The following is a 14826-nucleotide window of genomic DNA, read 5'->3' as shown; positions in this document are numbered from 1 at the left end:
AAAGAATAATTCAATTTTTTGATTATGTATGCTTTTTCAATTAAGTGTTTTATTTAAGGACACTGTCAATGCATTATGCAGGATCTGTAATCACCTACATAGGTGATGATGAAGTATCTTGGTGTTTTCTCTTACCCCTTTCACACGAAGGAAGATCTCCACTCCAGGTAAGGTCCCACTGACACATAAGAAGCTCAGCTCCTGCAATCTCATACCCAGGATAACACTGGTAGGTTACAACAGTGCCATGGACAAGTTCAGACTGTGAGGTGGTCTTCCAGCCATTGGGAATTTCTGGTAATTCTGGACATGTATCATTCCTTGGTACTTCTACAAACAGAGAAAAACAAGATGAGCAGAGCTACTTTTTATAGACCTATTTTAAGGAAAAGTGTAGCATTATGCCATTGATCAATTTAAAGGGGTACTCTGGTGGAAAACATTTTTTTTAATCATCTGGTACCAGAAAGATAAACTGATTTGTAAATGACTTCTATTTAAAAATCTTAATCCTTCCTGTACTTATCAGCTGCTGTATGCTCCACAGGAAGTTCTTTTCTTTTTTAATTTATTTTCTGCCTGACCACAGTGCTCTCTGTTGACACCTCTGTCCATGTCAGGAACTGTCCAGAGCAGGGGCAAATCCCCATAGCAAACATATCGTGCTCTAGATAGTTCCTGACATATACAGAGGTGTCAGCAGAGAGCACTGTGGTCAGACAGAAAAGAAATTCAAAAAGAAAATAACTTTCTTTGTAGCATACAGCAGCTGCTAAGTACTGGAAGGATAACAAATTTTAAATACGGTAGAAGTAATTTACAAATCTGTTTAACTTTAATGGTAAAAATTTTTTTTTTCCAGTGGAGTACCCCTTTAACCAAACAACCATTATACATTTAGACAATGCAGAAATGTCTCAATAATGTTTACATCAACTAAGTAATTTACATAATATCAACAGTCTTGACTTAAGGCCGTCATGATTTGTTTTAGCATGATCAGGGTTTTTTCCTTTTATATGACAACAGATGAGGGTGGTGAAGCATTGTAGGATATCCCCATTAGTTATGGTATCCCCAAGGACAAAACTAGTCCCCAACTAACTACTTACCAAAAAAATTAATGATGAAACCTTGCTGGTAGCCGAACACAGTACTGCCAGGATCAGTCTGGAACTGGATAATGACATCGGCCATTGATGTATAGATTTTAAAACGGTTGTGTGTCCCAGTGTATCGACCTAGAACACGGGCTGTCAAGTCATCACCATCATAAAAAGTAAGAATGTCACTCCTGCCAACATTCAGGCTGGAAAAAAAAGAGAAAAAAAGAAAGCCTAGAAAATCAATAATTAATACATGAGGAAATTAAATGTTAACTTTACAGGGGGAAGTTAAATGATCACTATCATTTCAAACAACTTTCCTTCATTTGATGGAGATTTGAGTCAATGTGATTCCGACCATTTATATATCATTACATTAAAGGAGAACTCCAGCCAAAGCTAACTTATCCCTTATCCTGTGGATAAGGGATAAGTTAGTTTTGGCTGGAGTTTTCCTTTAACCAAAAATTACTTTACCCAATAATAAAGCAAATACAATGTTATTAGCCAGATTGTACATGTATCTCCATATCAACTGAGCTGTCTGTCTTGTAGCTGTGACATCATGTCACTCTCTCTCTCCCTTCCCTATTGTTTGCTCAGGACAAGACCATTTATGTGAAGAGGGGAGCTCCTATAAATGATCATTAGATTTTAAGGCAGTAGGATACATTTCTCAGTTAAGACAACAGTGAGCCTGTCTGTAACTACTATGACTGAAAAAGGCTTCCAACTGCCTTAAAATTTTATAAGTATAAGTATGAGCTCCCCCTTGTCACATAAAGCAGGGCTATGTGCAGCCCTGAGCTCACCCACCGCCAATTTCCCTGCATACTTGAGTATCTGCCCTAGGCAATGAATCAGCCCATATGCCAGCCTTTAAAGCAATTATACATGTTATATTTTATATAATAAAAGGAAATACAATATTCCAATTTATTATCTTTATCGCCCACTCATTATTTTTAATTGTTTTTAATTGTATTTTCAATTGTTATTGTTTACTTCTAATGCATAATAATCTGTGACAGATACAAAGCTTTTTGCCGAACAGAGATCTTAAATACAATCTGCACCTATGTGCTTCGCACAAGAACAGGACAGATTTTAATCCACTGGCAATCAATTTGTATTTCATCCGTATTTTACTTTGACTGATTTTTAGTTCCTTTATATCCTATGTATATTGGCCATTTTCTTTGACAGGACTGCTCTTTCATTTGCATAGCAATTTTATATGATCAGCTGAAAGAGATTTCACTGTATGTAAAGATGCATCTGTTTCTGTTCTCTAAGACAGCTGTCTTCCCTACAGAGCTGGCGCTCAGGGACAGAGAAGGAACAAATCCTTCCCTAAGCAGGAAGTAAACTGTTTCCTTAAAAGTGTGTAGACGGCTAGGTATACTTGCATAGATGCCAAGGAAAAAAATTATTACAAAATAAAGTTTGTCTTTAAGCCATGCCTGGGAGGAGAATCTATGTACCCTCTAGGTTTTTACCAAGCATCCTGCTCAGGACTTCTGCTGTTAGAGGGCTCAAGGTCACTCCCCAAGCGTGGTCCAAGTGTGGGCAGCGGTTGGCTCAACAGACCAGGAGGTACTTATACAGAAGATGGCCTGCTAGAATTGTATGGATAGGACCAGTTACATGCAAACTGGCCACTTAAACGTACAAAGATGGCAGCTGCATGGACACAAAGCTGAGGCAGGAGGAGGGGAGATTGCTGGTTGGGACCTGATGCCAGGGACAGAGAAGAAGAGCTGGGAGATCACACAGCATGGGTCGGGGGTGGTGAGGAATTAAGTGTCAGCAGGTGTCTCCTACAATATTACACTTAGTAGCACACAATCACATACATTAAATGGGTACAAAATGTTCAGAACGCTTGGAGCCGGAGGTAGTGATTGTGACGTCACAACCATACCCCTCATTACATCATGCCACGCCCCCTATATTCATGACAAGTGCAGGGAGCGAGTCGGCCGACACGCCCACTCCCATAGACATGAATGGAGCGGGTGTGACGTGATGTCACAAGGGGGGTGTGGCCATGACGCAATGGCCACTACCGCAGGAACCCGACATTTGTTTAAATGCCGGGTGCTGCAGGAGATCGCAGGGGGCCCCTGCAGTGAGATCCCTGCGATCAGACATCTTATTCCCCTATCCAGTGCATAGGGAATAAGATGTCTAACAGAGGAGTACCCCTTTAAGTCATATATACTTTTAGTCAAATCAAAAGCATGTTAATACTAGTCTAGCTCAGATCCATGCTGACTCTAAATGAAGAGATCAATGACATGGAGACTTACTTTCCAGGCCAATTTAAAAATATGTGCAAAATTAAAGGCAGCTATCTTATCCTAGTCAAACTACAGTCTCCTCAAAAAGGAAGAGTTACACATCAAAGGAAATTCTAGTTTGGCTAGTTTTCTTCCTTCTGGGTAAGAGTGAACTTACATAATTCAATTAAGGCTTTTCCAAACTTTCCAGAAGTTAACTATATTAAGTGTTGTGGGAGGAAAAAAAAAAGTCCAATTATGACAATAACATTTGTATAAATTTTCTGATTGCAGCCAGGAATGAATGTATGTATATATATATATGGGCCCATAGACATGGTACATGCATGGACCTTGAGCAGAGGCCCACAAAGTCCCTACAGTTTTATATAGAGATGAGCAAATTTTTAAAAAATTTGATTCGTCCAATTTGCCGGGTTCGATCTGAATTTATTTGTGGCGAATCATTATTAAAAATGTCAGTAAGTCAAAAGCACGGAGCACTCACCCAGATTGCTATGCAAACTTCTTTATTTGTTCGGCAGAACAGAAACGGGATACAGTGCAGGGAGGCAGGTGGTGAGACGCGGGGGTAGCAAATGGCAACGAGCCGTTATCGCACCGAAGCGCTTCGCCAGGCCAGGTCTGGTGGTGGGATATACTTCCCCCATAAGGCCCTACTCTCACTCTATTAATCCCCTTCTTGACAATTGTTACTCACATTAAAAAGGGCAGCCTAACACAGGAAACGCTCTATTTCCACCAAAAAATCCTGGGAAATGGCAGTGTTTGTAGGGGAAATAGGGAGAGGTTTTTATGGCGAGTAACACTTGCCAAGAAGTGAATTAATAATGCGAGAGTAGGGCCTTACAGGGGAAGTTTTTACCCCCACCGGTTACAATGGACCATACGTTGTTCCCTTCCACCTTCTAGAGGTCTTTGCATCACATCAATACTTGGTGGTGTAGGTGGCACATGGTGTTTTTTTGCACACCTTTCCTTTTGATTGACTTCAAAAAAATTTGGCGTCCAAACATTTTATCCTAAGCATATTATTAAACGTTAAGTTTTAGCTAATGCATATCCTCAATACTTACTTGTGGTCTAATGCTGAGGAATGTCTGTACCTGGGGAGCAGCGCCTTAAATATAATTAGCACTATCCATATTTGTGAAGTGTTGGTGTGGCACCATGGTCAATCTACTCTGATGCATCAGGCATTGGTGGGTGGAAATCCTAGCTGATCCATGCCTGATTCATCTTCAGAAAGGTCAGTCTCTCCACATTTTTCGTGGACAGACGAGTTCTCCTTGGGGTTACTATTGCTCCTGCCACACTAAACACCCGCTCTGATGGCACACTACTGGCCGGGCAGGACAGCTTTTCCAGGGCAAACTCTGCTAGTTGTGGCCACAAATCAAGTTTGGCTGCTCAGAAGTCCAGTGGATCTTCAAGGTGTGTTGGCATGGTCATGTCAAGGTTTGCCACCACCTGCTCCAAGTCTACCTGCTGCTGATGAGTTGCTTCATTATGCGGTTGAAGAAAGCTACTCATCAGCGACTGTAGACTCAGGCTGCTGCTGATGGAGCTGGTACTACTCCTGCCACCCCACACCTCACCAGCAGTCAAGGCAGTGTAAGGTGAGCCCAGGGGGCCCCCCGGAGTCAGACCTGCGAGAGGATGGATGATGGTGCAGATAGGCATCGGCCAACTGACTACGTAGGATTTCTCTGTTGTAGGTCAGTTTGTCCTCCCTCTCAGTGGGTGTAAAAAAGGCCCCCCATTTTGTGCCAGTAGCGAGGGTCCAATAAGGGGGAGAGCCAGAAGTCATTCAGCTGCAGAATGGTGATAACTCGGCGGTCACTACACAAGCAAGTGAGCATGCATTGTGCCATTTGGGCAAGTTAGTCGGAGGGACTCCCTGCCTCCATCTCCAAGGCATATTGCCACTGTGTGTCTGGGTCCTCTATCTCGCCTTCCTCATAACCCTCTAGATCTTCTAGCTGCTCCTGCTCCTCCTCTTCTGTTAGATGACTAGAAAAACCACCCATCTCGTGAAACCTAAGCTGTGCTCCACTGTGCCCCTCCTCCTCCAGTTCAACCACCATATGGCTCATGTGGCCGTGAGATGTAGGCGCCATGTCTCCAGTGCCCTGACCAGCCATCGTTTACAACACGTGTTGTAGGAAATGAAGCAGTGGAATGACGTTGCTCATCCCATAATCCTGGTGACTGACTAATAATGTGGCTTCCTCAAAGAGCCTGAGCAAATGGCAGGTGTCACGCATGAGTTGCCACTGGTTGACATTGAAGTTACACAGGGGAGTCCCCCTATCTGCTTGGATCATCAAGAAATAATACTCTGTTCGTATAGTCAGTCCAACATATGGAGGGTGAAATTCCAATGCGTGGAAATGTTGCAAATCAAATTATGTTGGGATATACCGATCTGACGCTGCAGCTCAAGGAGGGTGTGCTTTGCTGTGTACGAGTGGCTGAAGTGCATGCAAAGTTTCCTTCCCATTGTTAGGATGTCTTGCAGATGGGGGAAAACTTCAGGCCAATGTTGACAACCAAACTGAACATGTGTGCCATGCAGGGCGCATGTCTCAGGCTTCCTTGTTGCAGCGGAGACAAGATGTTCTTCCCGTTGTTGGTCACCATGGTTCCCATTTCCAGTTTTCATGGAGTAAGGCATGATTAGATTTCTTGATGAATTACTTTTAGTAGTTTCTCCCATGTGTGACTCCGTTCGCCAAAGCAAACCATGTGAAGAACAGCGTGACACTGCCGTGCCCTGCACACATGGTATGCTGGAGAGTCACTGAGACTTGTCTGTGCAGTGGAGGCTGAGGACACGGTGGAGGATGGGGTGGTGGAGTCGCACACTGTCACAGGACCATCGGCCTGAGAGCGTGGATGCGGAAGCTGCATGATTGGTCCAAGTTGCTGTTGTGGCTGTACAAGAACCACATTCACCCAGTGGGCCATAAAGGACATGTATTGTCCCTGACCGTAGTTACAGCTCCACACATCGGCGCTGCCATGTGCTTTGGTACACACCGACAGACTCAAGGACTGGCCCACCTTATGTTCCACAAAATTGTGTAGGGCTGGTACTGCCTTCTTCGCAAAGAAATGACGGCTTGGGACTCTCCACCTAAGCTCAGCACAAGCCATCAGTTCTCTGAAAGGTGCAGAGTCCACCACTTGAAAAGAAAGTAACTGCAGTACCAGAAACTTGGACAGGAGCACATTCAGCTTCTGCGCCATTGGATGAGTGGGCGCTTACTGTTGTCTCTTGGACATGGCTTCGCCAATGGATTGCTGGCGTTATGATTGACTCGTAGTAGGAGGAGCAGGACCACCTGGAGCGACAGAAGATGGGTTTGACACACAGCTCCCTTAGGCTGAGGTGGTGGAGCCTTGGCTGGCTGAAACAGGGAGCGGCGTGCAACTGGGTAATGCAGCAGGCTGGACTACCACATCGAAGCCACGGTTCTCCCAGGCCGCTTTATGGTGACACAGTATATGTTGATGCAGGGCCGTGGTGCCAACATTATAACCCTGGCAACGCTTCACCTTCTGCCGACACAGCTTGCATTTCACCATGTTAACCTCCTCCAGATGCTTGATGAAAAACTGCCACACCACCGAGTAGCTGATTTTCCCACCAACAGTCCGCACTGATTGACTGCTACTGCCGCCAACTCCAGGAATCCCTGTTTCACTACCTCCCAGGAAGGTAGGCTGCCACGAAGCAGGGTGGTCTACCCCGGGCACGTTTTGCTCCAGACTTTCCACTTCATGCTGACTGCCAACCATGTTACCACCTTGCTGTCTCGGCTGCTGCCTCACAGGGAACCTGCAACCCTCTTCTCCTGATGATGATGAAGCCCCTTCTGCACCCGGGTTCCAAGTGCGATCGGCTTCATCATCATCGAGTTGTGTCTGCACGTCTCTGATGTCATCCTCAGGTTCCTCAACAGTATCTGCTTCAGCAGCCTAAACGCTCACAACAACACCTCCCACGCCACTTTCCTCATCACCACATGCCCGCTTAGCAGAGAAAGCGGCAGCTGTCTCCTCCACTTATTGGCTAGGCAGTTGCGTCTGACTGTCCTCTAGATCGTCCTCACTAAATAGTGGAGCTGAACCCACAGCATAAGATACTTCTGTGGTGGAGGGAACAGCATAGGACATAGGCAATGGGAGGACAGGGATTGCTCCCGGGCCATGCCAACTGGGGGTTGTGTCTGAGGAACCCACTGACTGTTTACTGGGAGTGTCAGATTTCACTTGTGATGAAGTGGATGACCGTGTTAACCAATTGATGATGGCAGATGGGTTGCTGGTTGAGACATGACCGCTAGCTGATTCCAAAAGCTCAGGCTTCTTGCTGCGACTCCTGCTGCCACTCGCCCTAGTCTGCTGCAACCTCTGCCTGATGAATTTAGGCCTCTGTCACTCCTGTGCATGTCCAGGTACTTCTCTGCCTGACATATTTAGAGCGTATATGAGGGGAGTACAATACACTGCACTACACTTAAAACAGTATTTGTGTACAACACCACCCGGTGTGTACTTTTGGCTGGCCTTTCACAGCATCTAGACCCTTAAGACTTTAACAGGAACAAAATAGTACACAACTTAGATGTACGTATGTGGTATGCACTTTTTGAGGGGAGGACAATGCACTCCAGTATGCTTAAAAAAGTATTTGTGTACAACACCAGAAGGTGTGTACTTTCGTCTGGCCTTTCACAGTATCTAGGCCCTTAAGAATTTAACAGGAACAAAATAGTACACCACTTAGATGTACATATGTGGTATGTACTTATGAGGGTAGGACAGTGCGCTCCAGTATGCTTAAAACAGAATTTATGGGCAACACAATCCGAATTCGTTACAAATTTCATGAAAAATTCGCTTCACAACAAATCTGAATATCGCTGCGATTCGATTGCACAAATCGCTTCATTAAACTCTGTTTAGTGCGGTCCAGGCTCCAGGGCATCTAAGATGACAGCTCCACATGTCAGGACATGGGGCAAGGAACAAGGGTAGGCGGGATGACCCTGAATCACATGCAGCATGCAGCCTATCAGTAGCCAGGCACCCCTGTGATGTCACTGGCCTATATAAATCGACAGCCATCTTGCAGTCAGTCACATCAGGGTTCTATTGCAGATAGAGAAGGACAGTGCAGTGTGTGTTGCACAAAAAAGCATTTTTACAGCAGCAATTTACTTCCCAGTCACATGAGCATTCTATTTTAGAGAGAGAGAGAGGGACAGATAACAGTGTGTGTTGTACAGAAAAGTATTTTTACAGCAGAGATTCACCTCCAAATCACATCAGCGTTCTATTGCAGAGAGAGAGGGACAGAGAGCAGTGTGTGTTGCACAGAAAAGAATTTTTACAGCAGCGATTCCCCTCAAGGCCAAATACAGCCTAGAAGCACTGATAGGGAAAAGAGAGAGATTGAGAGAGAAAGTGCAATTTTGGGTGTAGTACACAGCAACTGTGTGCTGCAGCACTGGTGTGTACAACAACTGAAAAGCTAATAGTAGCCAGCTAGTTAGAGTGAGCAGAGCACTAAAAGCCATAATCACCAGCTATTAGTGCCTAATAAAGGTTGTGTGGCGGAGAGTATTGTCCTCTATTAAGTCCAACCTGTGCGTACATAGGTGGTGTACGATTTTGTTCCTATTAAAGTCTTAAGGACCTACTTACTGTGAAAGGCCAGCCAAAAATACACACCTGCTGCTGTTGTAGACAAATACTGTTTTAAGTGTAGTGGAGCGTATTGTACTCCCCTCATAAGTGCATACCACATACGTACAACTACATGGTGTACCATTTTGTTCCTGTTAAAGTCTTAAGAGCCTAGATATATAGATACAATGGCGCAGAAGCTGAATGTGCTCCTGTCCAAGTTTCTGGTGTTGCAGTCATTCCCTTTTCAAGTGATGGACTCTGCACCTTTCAGAGAACTGAAGGCTTGCGCCGAGCCGAGGTGGAGGGTCCAAAGCTGTCATTTCTTTGCAAAAAAAGTACCAGCCCTGCACAATCTTGTGGAACAGAAGGTGGGCCAGTCCTTGAGCCTGTTGGTGTGTACCAAAGTGCACAGTAGCGTCGACATCTGGAGCTGTAATTATGGTCAGGGACAATACATGTCCTTTATGGCCCACTGGGTGAATGTTGTTCCTGCACAGCCAAAACACCAACTTGGACAGGTCACGCCGCTTCCTCCTCCACGATCTCAGGCCTTTGGTCCTGTGACAGTGTGCGACTCTGCCTCCTTATCCTCCACCGTGTCCTCAGCCTCCACTGCACAGACAAGTCTCAGTGCCCCTTCAGCATACCATGTGTGCAGGGCACGGCGGTGTCACCCTGTTCTTCACATGGTTTGCCTTGGGGAACTGAGTCACACAGGGGAGGAACTGCTAAAAGTAATGCAGAAAGAAATCGGAGCATGGCTTACTCCACGAAAACTGGAAATGAGAACCATGGTGACGTACAACAGGAAGAACATCTTGCCTGCGCTGCGACAAGGAAGGCTGAGCCATGCGCCCTGCAAGGCACATATGTTCAATCTGATTGTCAAGCGGTTCATGAAGTGTTCCCCCCATTTGCAAGACATTCTAATAATGGGAAGTAAACTTTGCATGCACTTCAGTCACTCGTACACCGCAAAGCACAACCTCCTTGAACTGCAGCGTCAGAGCTGTATCCCCCAACATAGTCTTATTTGCGACGTTGCCACACATTGGAATTTAACCCTCCATATGTTGGACCCACCATACTAACAGAGAAAAGCCATCAACAATTTTTTGATTATCCAAGCGGATAGGGGGACTTCCCTGTGTAACTTCAATGCCAACCAGCGGCAGCTGATAGGTGACACCTGCGGTTTGCTCAGGCCCTTTGAGGAAGCCACATTATTAGTAAGTCGCCAGGATTACGGGATGAACAACGTCATTCCACTGCTTCATTTCCGACAACACATGTTGGAAACAATAGCTGGTCAGGGCACTGGAGACGTGGCACCTACATCTCACGGCCACATGAGCCCTGTGGGGGCTGAACTGGAAGAGGAGGGGGAGGGGGACAGTGGAGCACAGTTTAGGTTTCGTGAAATGGGTGGTTTTTATAGTCATCTGACAGAAGAGGAGCAGCAGGAGCAGCCAAAGGAGCTAGAGGGTTATGAGGAAGACGAGACAGAGGACCCAGAAACACCATGGCAGTATGCAATGGAGATGGAGGCAGGTAGTCCCTCCGAGTCATTAGCACAAATGGCACGATCCATGCTCACTTGCTTGTGTAGGGACCATCGAATTGTCACCATTCGGCAGTGGGATGACCTCTGGCTCACCACCTTATTGGACCCTTGCTACCAACACAAAATGGGGGCCTCTTTTACACCCACTGAGAGGGAGGACAAACTGACCTACTACAGAGACATGCTACATAGTCAGTTGGCCGATGCCTATCTCAGCTCCTCCTTCTCATCCTCCCACAGGTCTGACTCGGGGGGCCCTCTGCACTCACCTTTCACTGCCATGGCTGCTGGGGAGGGGTGGGGTGGCAGGAGCAGTACCAGCTCCATCAGCAGCAGCCTGAGTCTGCAATCGCTTATGAGTAGCTTTCTTCACCCCCATAGTGAAGCAATTCATCAGCAGCAGATAGACCTTGAGAAGCACCTGAACCAGCAGGTGGTGGCATATCTTGACATGACCCTGCCAACACACTTTGAAGATCCGCTGGACTTCTGGGCAGCCAAACGATCTGTGGCCGCAACTAGCAGAGTTTGCCCTGGAAAAGCTGTCCTGCCCGGCCAGTAGTGTGCCATCAGAGCTGGTGTTTAGTGGGGCGGGGGCCATAGTAGCACCAAGGAGAACTCATCTGTCCATGAAAAATGTGGAGAGGCTGACCTTTGTGAAGATTAATCAGGCATGGATCAGCCAGGATTTCCATCCACCAATGCCTGATGCATCAGAGTAGATTGACCATGGTGCCACACCAATACTTCACAAATATGGATAGTGCAAAACACCCTTTTTAAGGCGAGTAACACTTGCCAAGAAGGGAATTAATAGGGCGAGAGTAGGGCCTTACAGTTTAAGTTTTTACCCCCACCTACTACAATGGACCATACGTTGTTATCTTCCACGTTTTCAAGGAAAGTGTTACTTGTCTTAAAAAAGGGCGGCCCCACACAGGAACGTCTCCCTATTTCCACCTAAAAACCCTGGGAAATGGCAGTGTTTGTAGGTGGAAATAGGGAGAGGCTCCTGTGTGGGGCTCCCCTTTTTAAAGCAAGTAACACTTGCCAAGCAAGGAATTAATAGTGCGAGAGCAGGGCCTTACAGGGGAAGTTTTTACCCCCACCGGTTACAATGGACATTACGTTGTTCCCTTACACCTTTTAGAGGTCTTTACATCACATCAATACTTGGTGGTGTAGGTGGCACATGGTGTTTCCTGCACATCTTTCCTCTTGTCAAATAAAAATTTTGGGTACATACATTTTATCCTAAGAATACTATTAAAAGTTAAGTTTTACCTAATGCATATTCTCAATACTTACTTGTGCACACTAACGCTTTCATGAAAGAGACCACTTCTGCCTACCTGCCTCAGCTACTCTTCTGATCCTGTCACCCATTTGATGCCAAGTACTTCTTTTCTCAGTCATCTTCTTCACCGGGTGCTGGCATTGCCACCCACCACCCCACTCTTTCACCAGGTCACTTTCAGGACTCCTGATGCTGCTGATGCCACCTCCAGGCTGTCTCATTCTGCCACCATATGTTCTCCTCATGCTGATGCCAGCTCCAGGCTGTCTCTTTCTGCCACCATATGTTCTCCTCATGCTGATGCCAGCTCAAGGCTCTCTCATACTGCCACCATATTTTCTACTCATGCTGATACCAGCTCTAAGCTGTCTAATTTTGCCACCATATGTTCTCCTCATGCTGATGCCAGCTCCAGGCTGTCTCATACTGCCAGCATGTGTTCTCCTCATGCTGATGCCACCTCCAGGCTGTGTCATTCAGCCATTATTTAGTCTCCTCTTGCTGCCACCACCTCCAGGCTGTGTCATTTTGCCAGATTATGGTCTCCTCATGCTGCTACCACCTCCACGCTGTGTCATTCAGCCACTATATGGTCTGCTCACACTGATGCCACCTCCAGGCTCTGTCATTGTGCCACTCTGCGACAGTGATTCTAATAGCAACACCTCTAATCTGCATGTCATACTGAATAACTCCCTATGAGTGTTACTACAAGGCAAAGTGCTCTACACCCCTATTGAGGCTCTCTGTAGCCTAGAAATAGCCATTTTTAATAGCGATTCGCTGCAAATCAATTTGGACCGACCCAAGTTTTTCCGGAAAATTCGGCAAATCGGCCGAATCGAATTTTTCAAAAATTCACTCATCTCTAGCCATAAGCATTACATATGTTGCCATGGGTTGCTTCCATGAGGCAATGCATTCTTCTCTAGGGAAAAATGTCTTTTTAAAGGGATATTACAGCCTTAGACATATTTTCCCCTATCCAAAGGATTCAGTTGATTCATTCTGTGCCGAGCTCTGCTCCCAAGAGATGGAGATGTGACGTCATGCCCGCCCCACCATGATATGACACTATAGACAGAAAGGGAGGGGGCGTGGCGTGACTTCAAGTTTCAGGAGCAGCACCTGGCACACAATGTCAGGAGCTGTATCGAGATTGCGGGGGGTCCCAGCAGCGGGACTCCTGCTATCAGACATCTTATCCCCTATCCTTTGGATAAGGGATAAGATGTCTAAGGCCGGAATACCCCTGTAAAACAGTGTGCACTAGAATATGCCACTTATTATGCACACATAACTATTTTTTACACAGAATATAAAAAAAGAAAATGAATGTGCCTCATGTAAGTTTGAGGCACCGAAAGTTATATATAGACCATGGCAGTTTTTAGCTTCTGTAGCTCAGATCCATAATATAGTATAATTTTTTGAGACAAGCAAACCTACAGTAGGTTAATGAAGAAAAAATCAAGGGAAAAAAATCCAGCTCCTGGTGAATAGCAGAAATCCTAAAACTTAACTTTTAATCATGCACATTAAAAAAGGGGAATGCCACGGCGTTTACTCCTAATTTTAGAGTGACATGTCACTTGCCACCTGCCGTGGCATTCCCCTTTTTTAATGTGCATTATTAAAAGTTAAGTTTTAGGATTTCTGCTATTCACCAGGAGCTGGATTTTTTTCCCTTGATTTTTTCTTCATTGTCTACAGGGAGTGGCGGCTCCCTGCATCTGTGCTCCAGGACTTATATTTCAGAGGTGTGCTATCTATGAAGAGTGGGTGAGCTGATCTACTTTTGCTTTTTATTATTTGTACAGTAGGTTAAGGTTAATTTGAAGTGTTCTGATTGCCTGGCAAAGTCTGGTATTCGACATTCTGAGGTCTCGTAGGAGAGTATCTAACCGTGCAGTTGGAACACGTTCAATGTAGCGCAACATTTTTCAATGTGATTGCAACACTGCAAAGTTTAGTGCACGGGGTGTGTTCCCAAGCCTCCTGTACATGGTGACGTCCATTCGGACCCTTCATTGTAACGCCTTCTCCCCTGTGCTGAGGCTCCTCTGCAGCAGCATTACACCTTTTTTTTTTTTTTTTCCTGCATGCGCAATATCCTTGGCCAGAGCCATTATTTTGCAGAGTAACTCACTGTGTAAGCTCAGCACAGGAAAAGAAGGCATGACAGTCCACAATGAAGATGAAGCCCGGGAAAACTGTGAATGGGGGGGGGGGTAGGAATGCACATTATTTGCATATTCAGAAATCCAAGGATTACAGCAGAACAGAGGCCCGGATTAGGGAGCGGTAAGTATAAATTTGAGTGTGGGTGACACTGATCACAGTGTCTGGTAATTAAAAAACTGTATGGTAATTATCCAAGGCTGTAATATTAAGTGCATTGTCCTTTTTATGTCTATTTATGTCATTTTTTTAATATTTTTGGCATGTTTTTTGGGCCTTTTGTGGCCCAAAAACCACTAGTTTGTGAAATGTATAAAAGCATTTGTTGTATGAACGACTGATAAAACTTTTCTAAAGGTGAAAAACATGGCTCAAAAAGGAGACCAAATGGCAGAAAGAAATGGCTCAAATCTTTAATAATGAAAAAAAATTACTGTTTTTTTTTTTTTTAAAAGCTTAAAATATATACCCAAAAATGTATTGTGCACATAGCCTTAGTTATGTGAAAAATTCTAACCCCTTTTATTCCTTTACCAGTTACCCGGTGCCATGGGTTAGGTACACAAGCAATATCATTTTAAAGTAGACTTACTGATAGCAATCATTGAGTGCAATGGTAAATCCAATAAACTGCATTTAACAGTCTTCTACACAACAAAATGTTTATAATACAAC

The 14826-nt window shown here is 45.1% G+C and overlaps 1 protein-coding gene across 2 annotated transcripts in view; it reads right to left on the bottom strand.

The window, feature by feature from the left end:
• The window catches only part of SEZ6 (seizure related 6 homolog), a 707842-nt gene that overhangs the window by 54649 nt on the left and 638367 nt on the right, over positions 1–14826 (bottom strand). For both annotated transcript variants that reach the window (XM_056559052.1, XM_056559053.1), the window contains exons 10-11: positions 1113–1309; positions 136–330 (exon numbers count right to left, since the gene is read on the bottom strand). In XM_056559052.1, coding sequence (XP_056415027.1) covers positions 136–330; positions 1113–1309 — 392 coding nt within the window. The remainder of the gene's footprint in view (positions 1–135; positions 331–1112; positions 1310–14826) is intronic.

This window comes from Hyla sarda, chromosome 2 (assembly GCF_029499605.1).
Source record: "Hyla sarda isolate aHylSar1 chromosome 2, aHylSar1.hap1, whole genome shotgun sequence".
In the NCBI taxonomy this organism is placed as follows: Eukaryota; Metazoa; Chordata; class Amphibia; order Anura; family Hylidae; genus Hyla; species Hyla sarda.
This window is presented reverse-complemented; position numbering and strand designations above follow the sequence as displayed.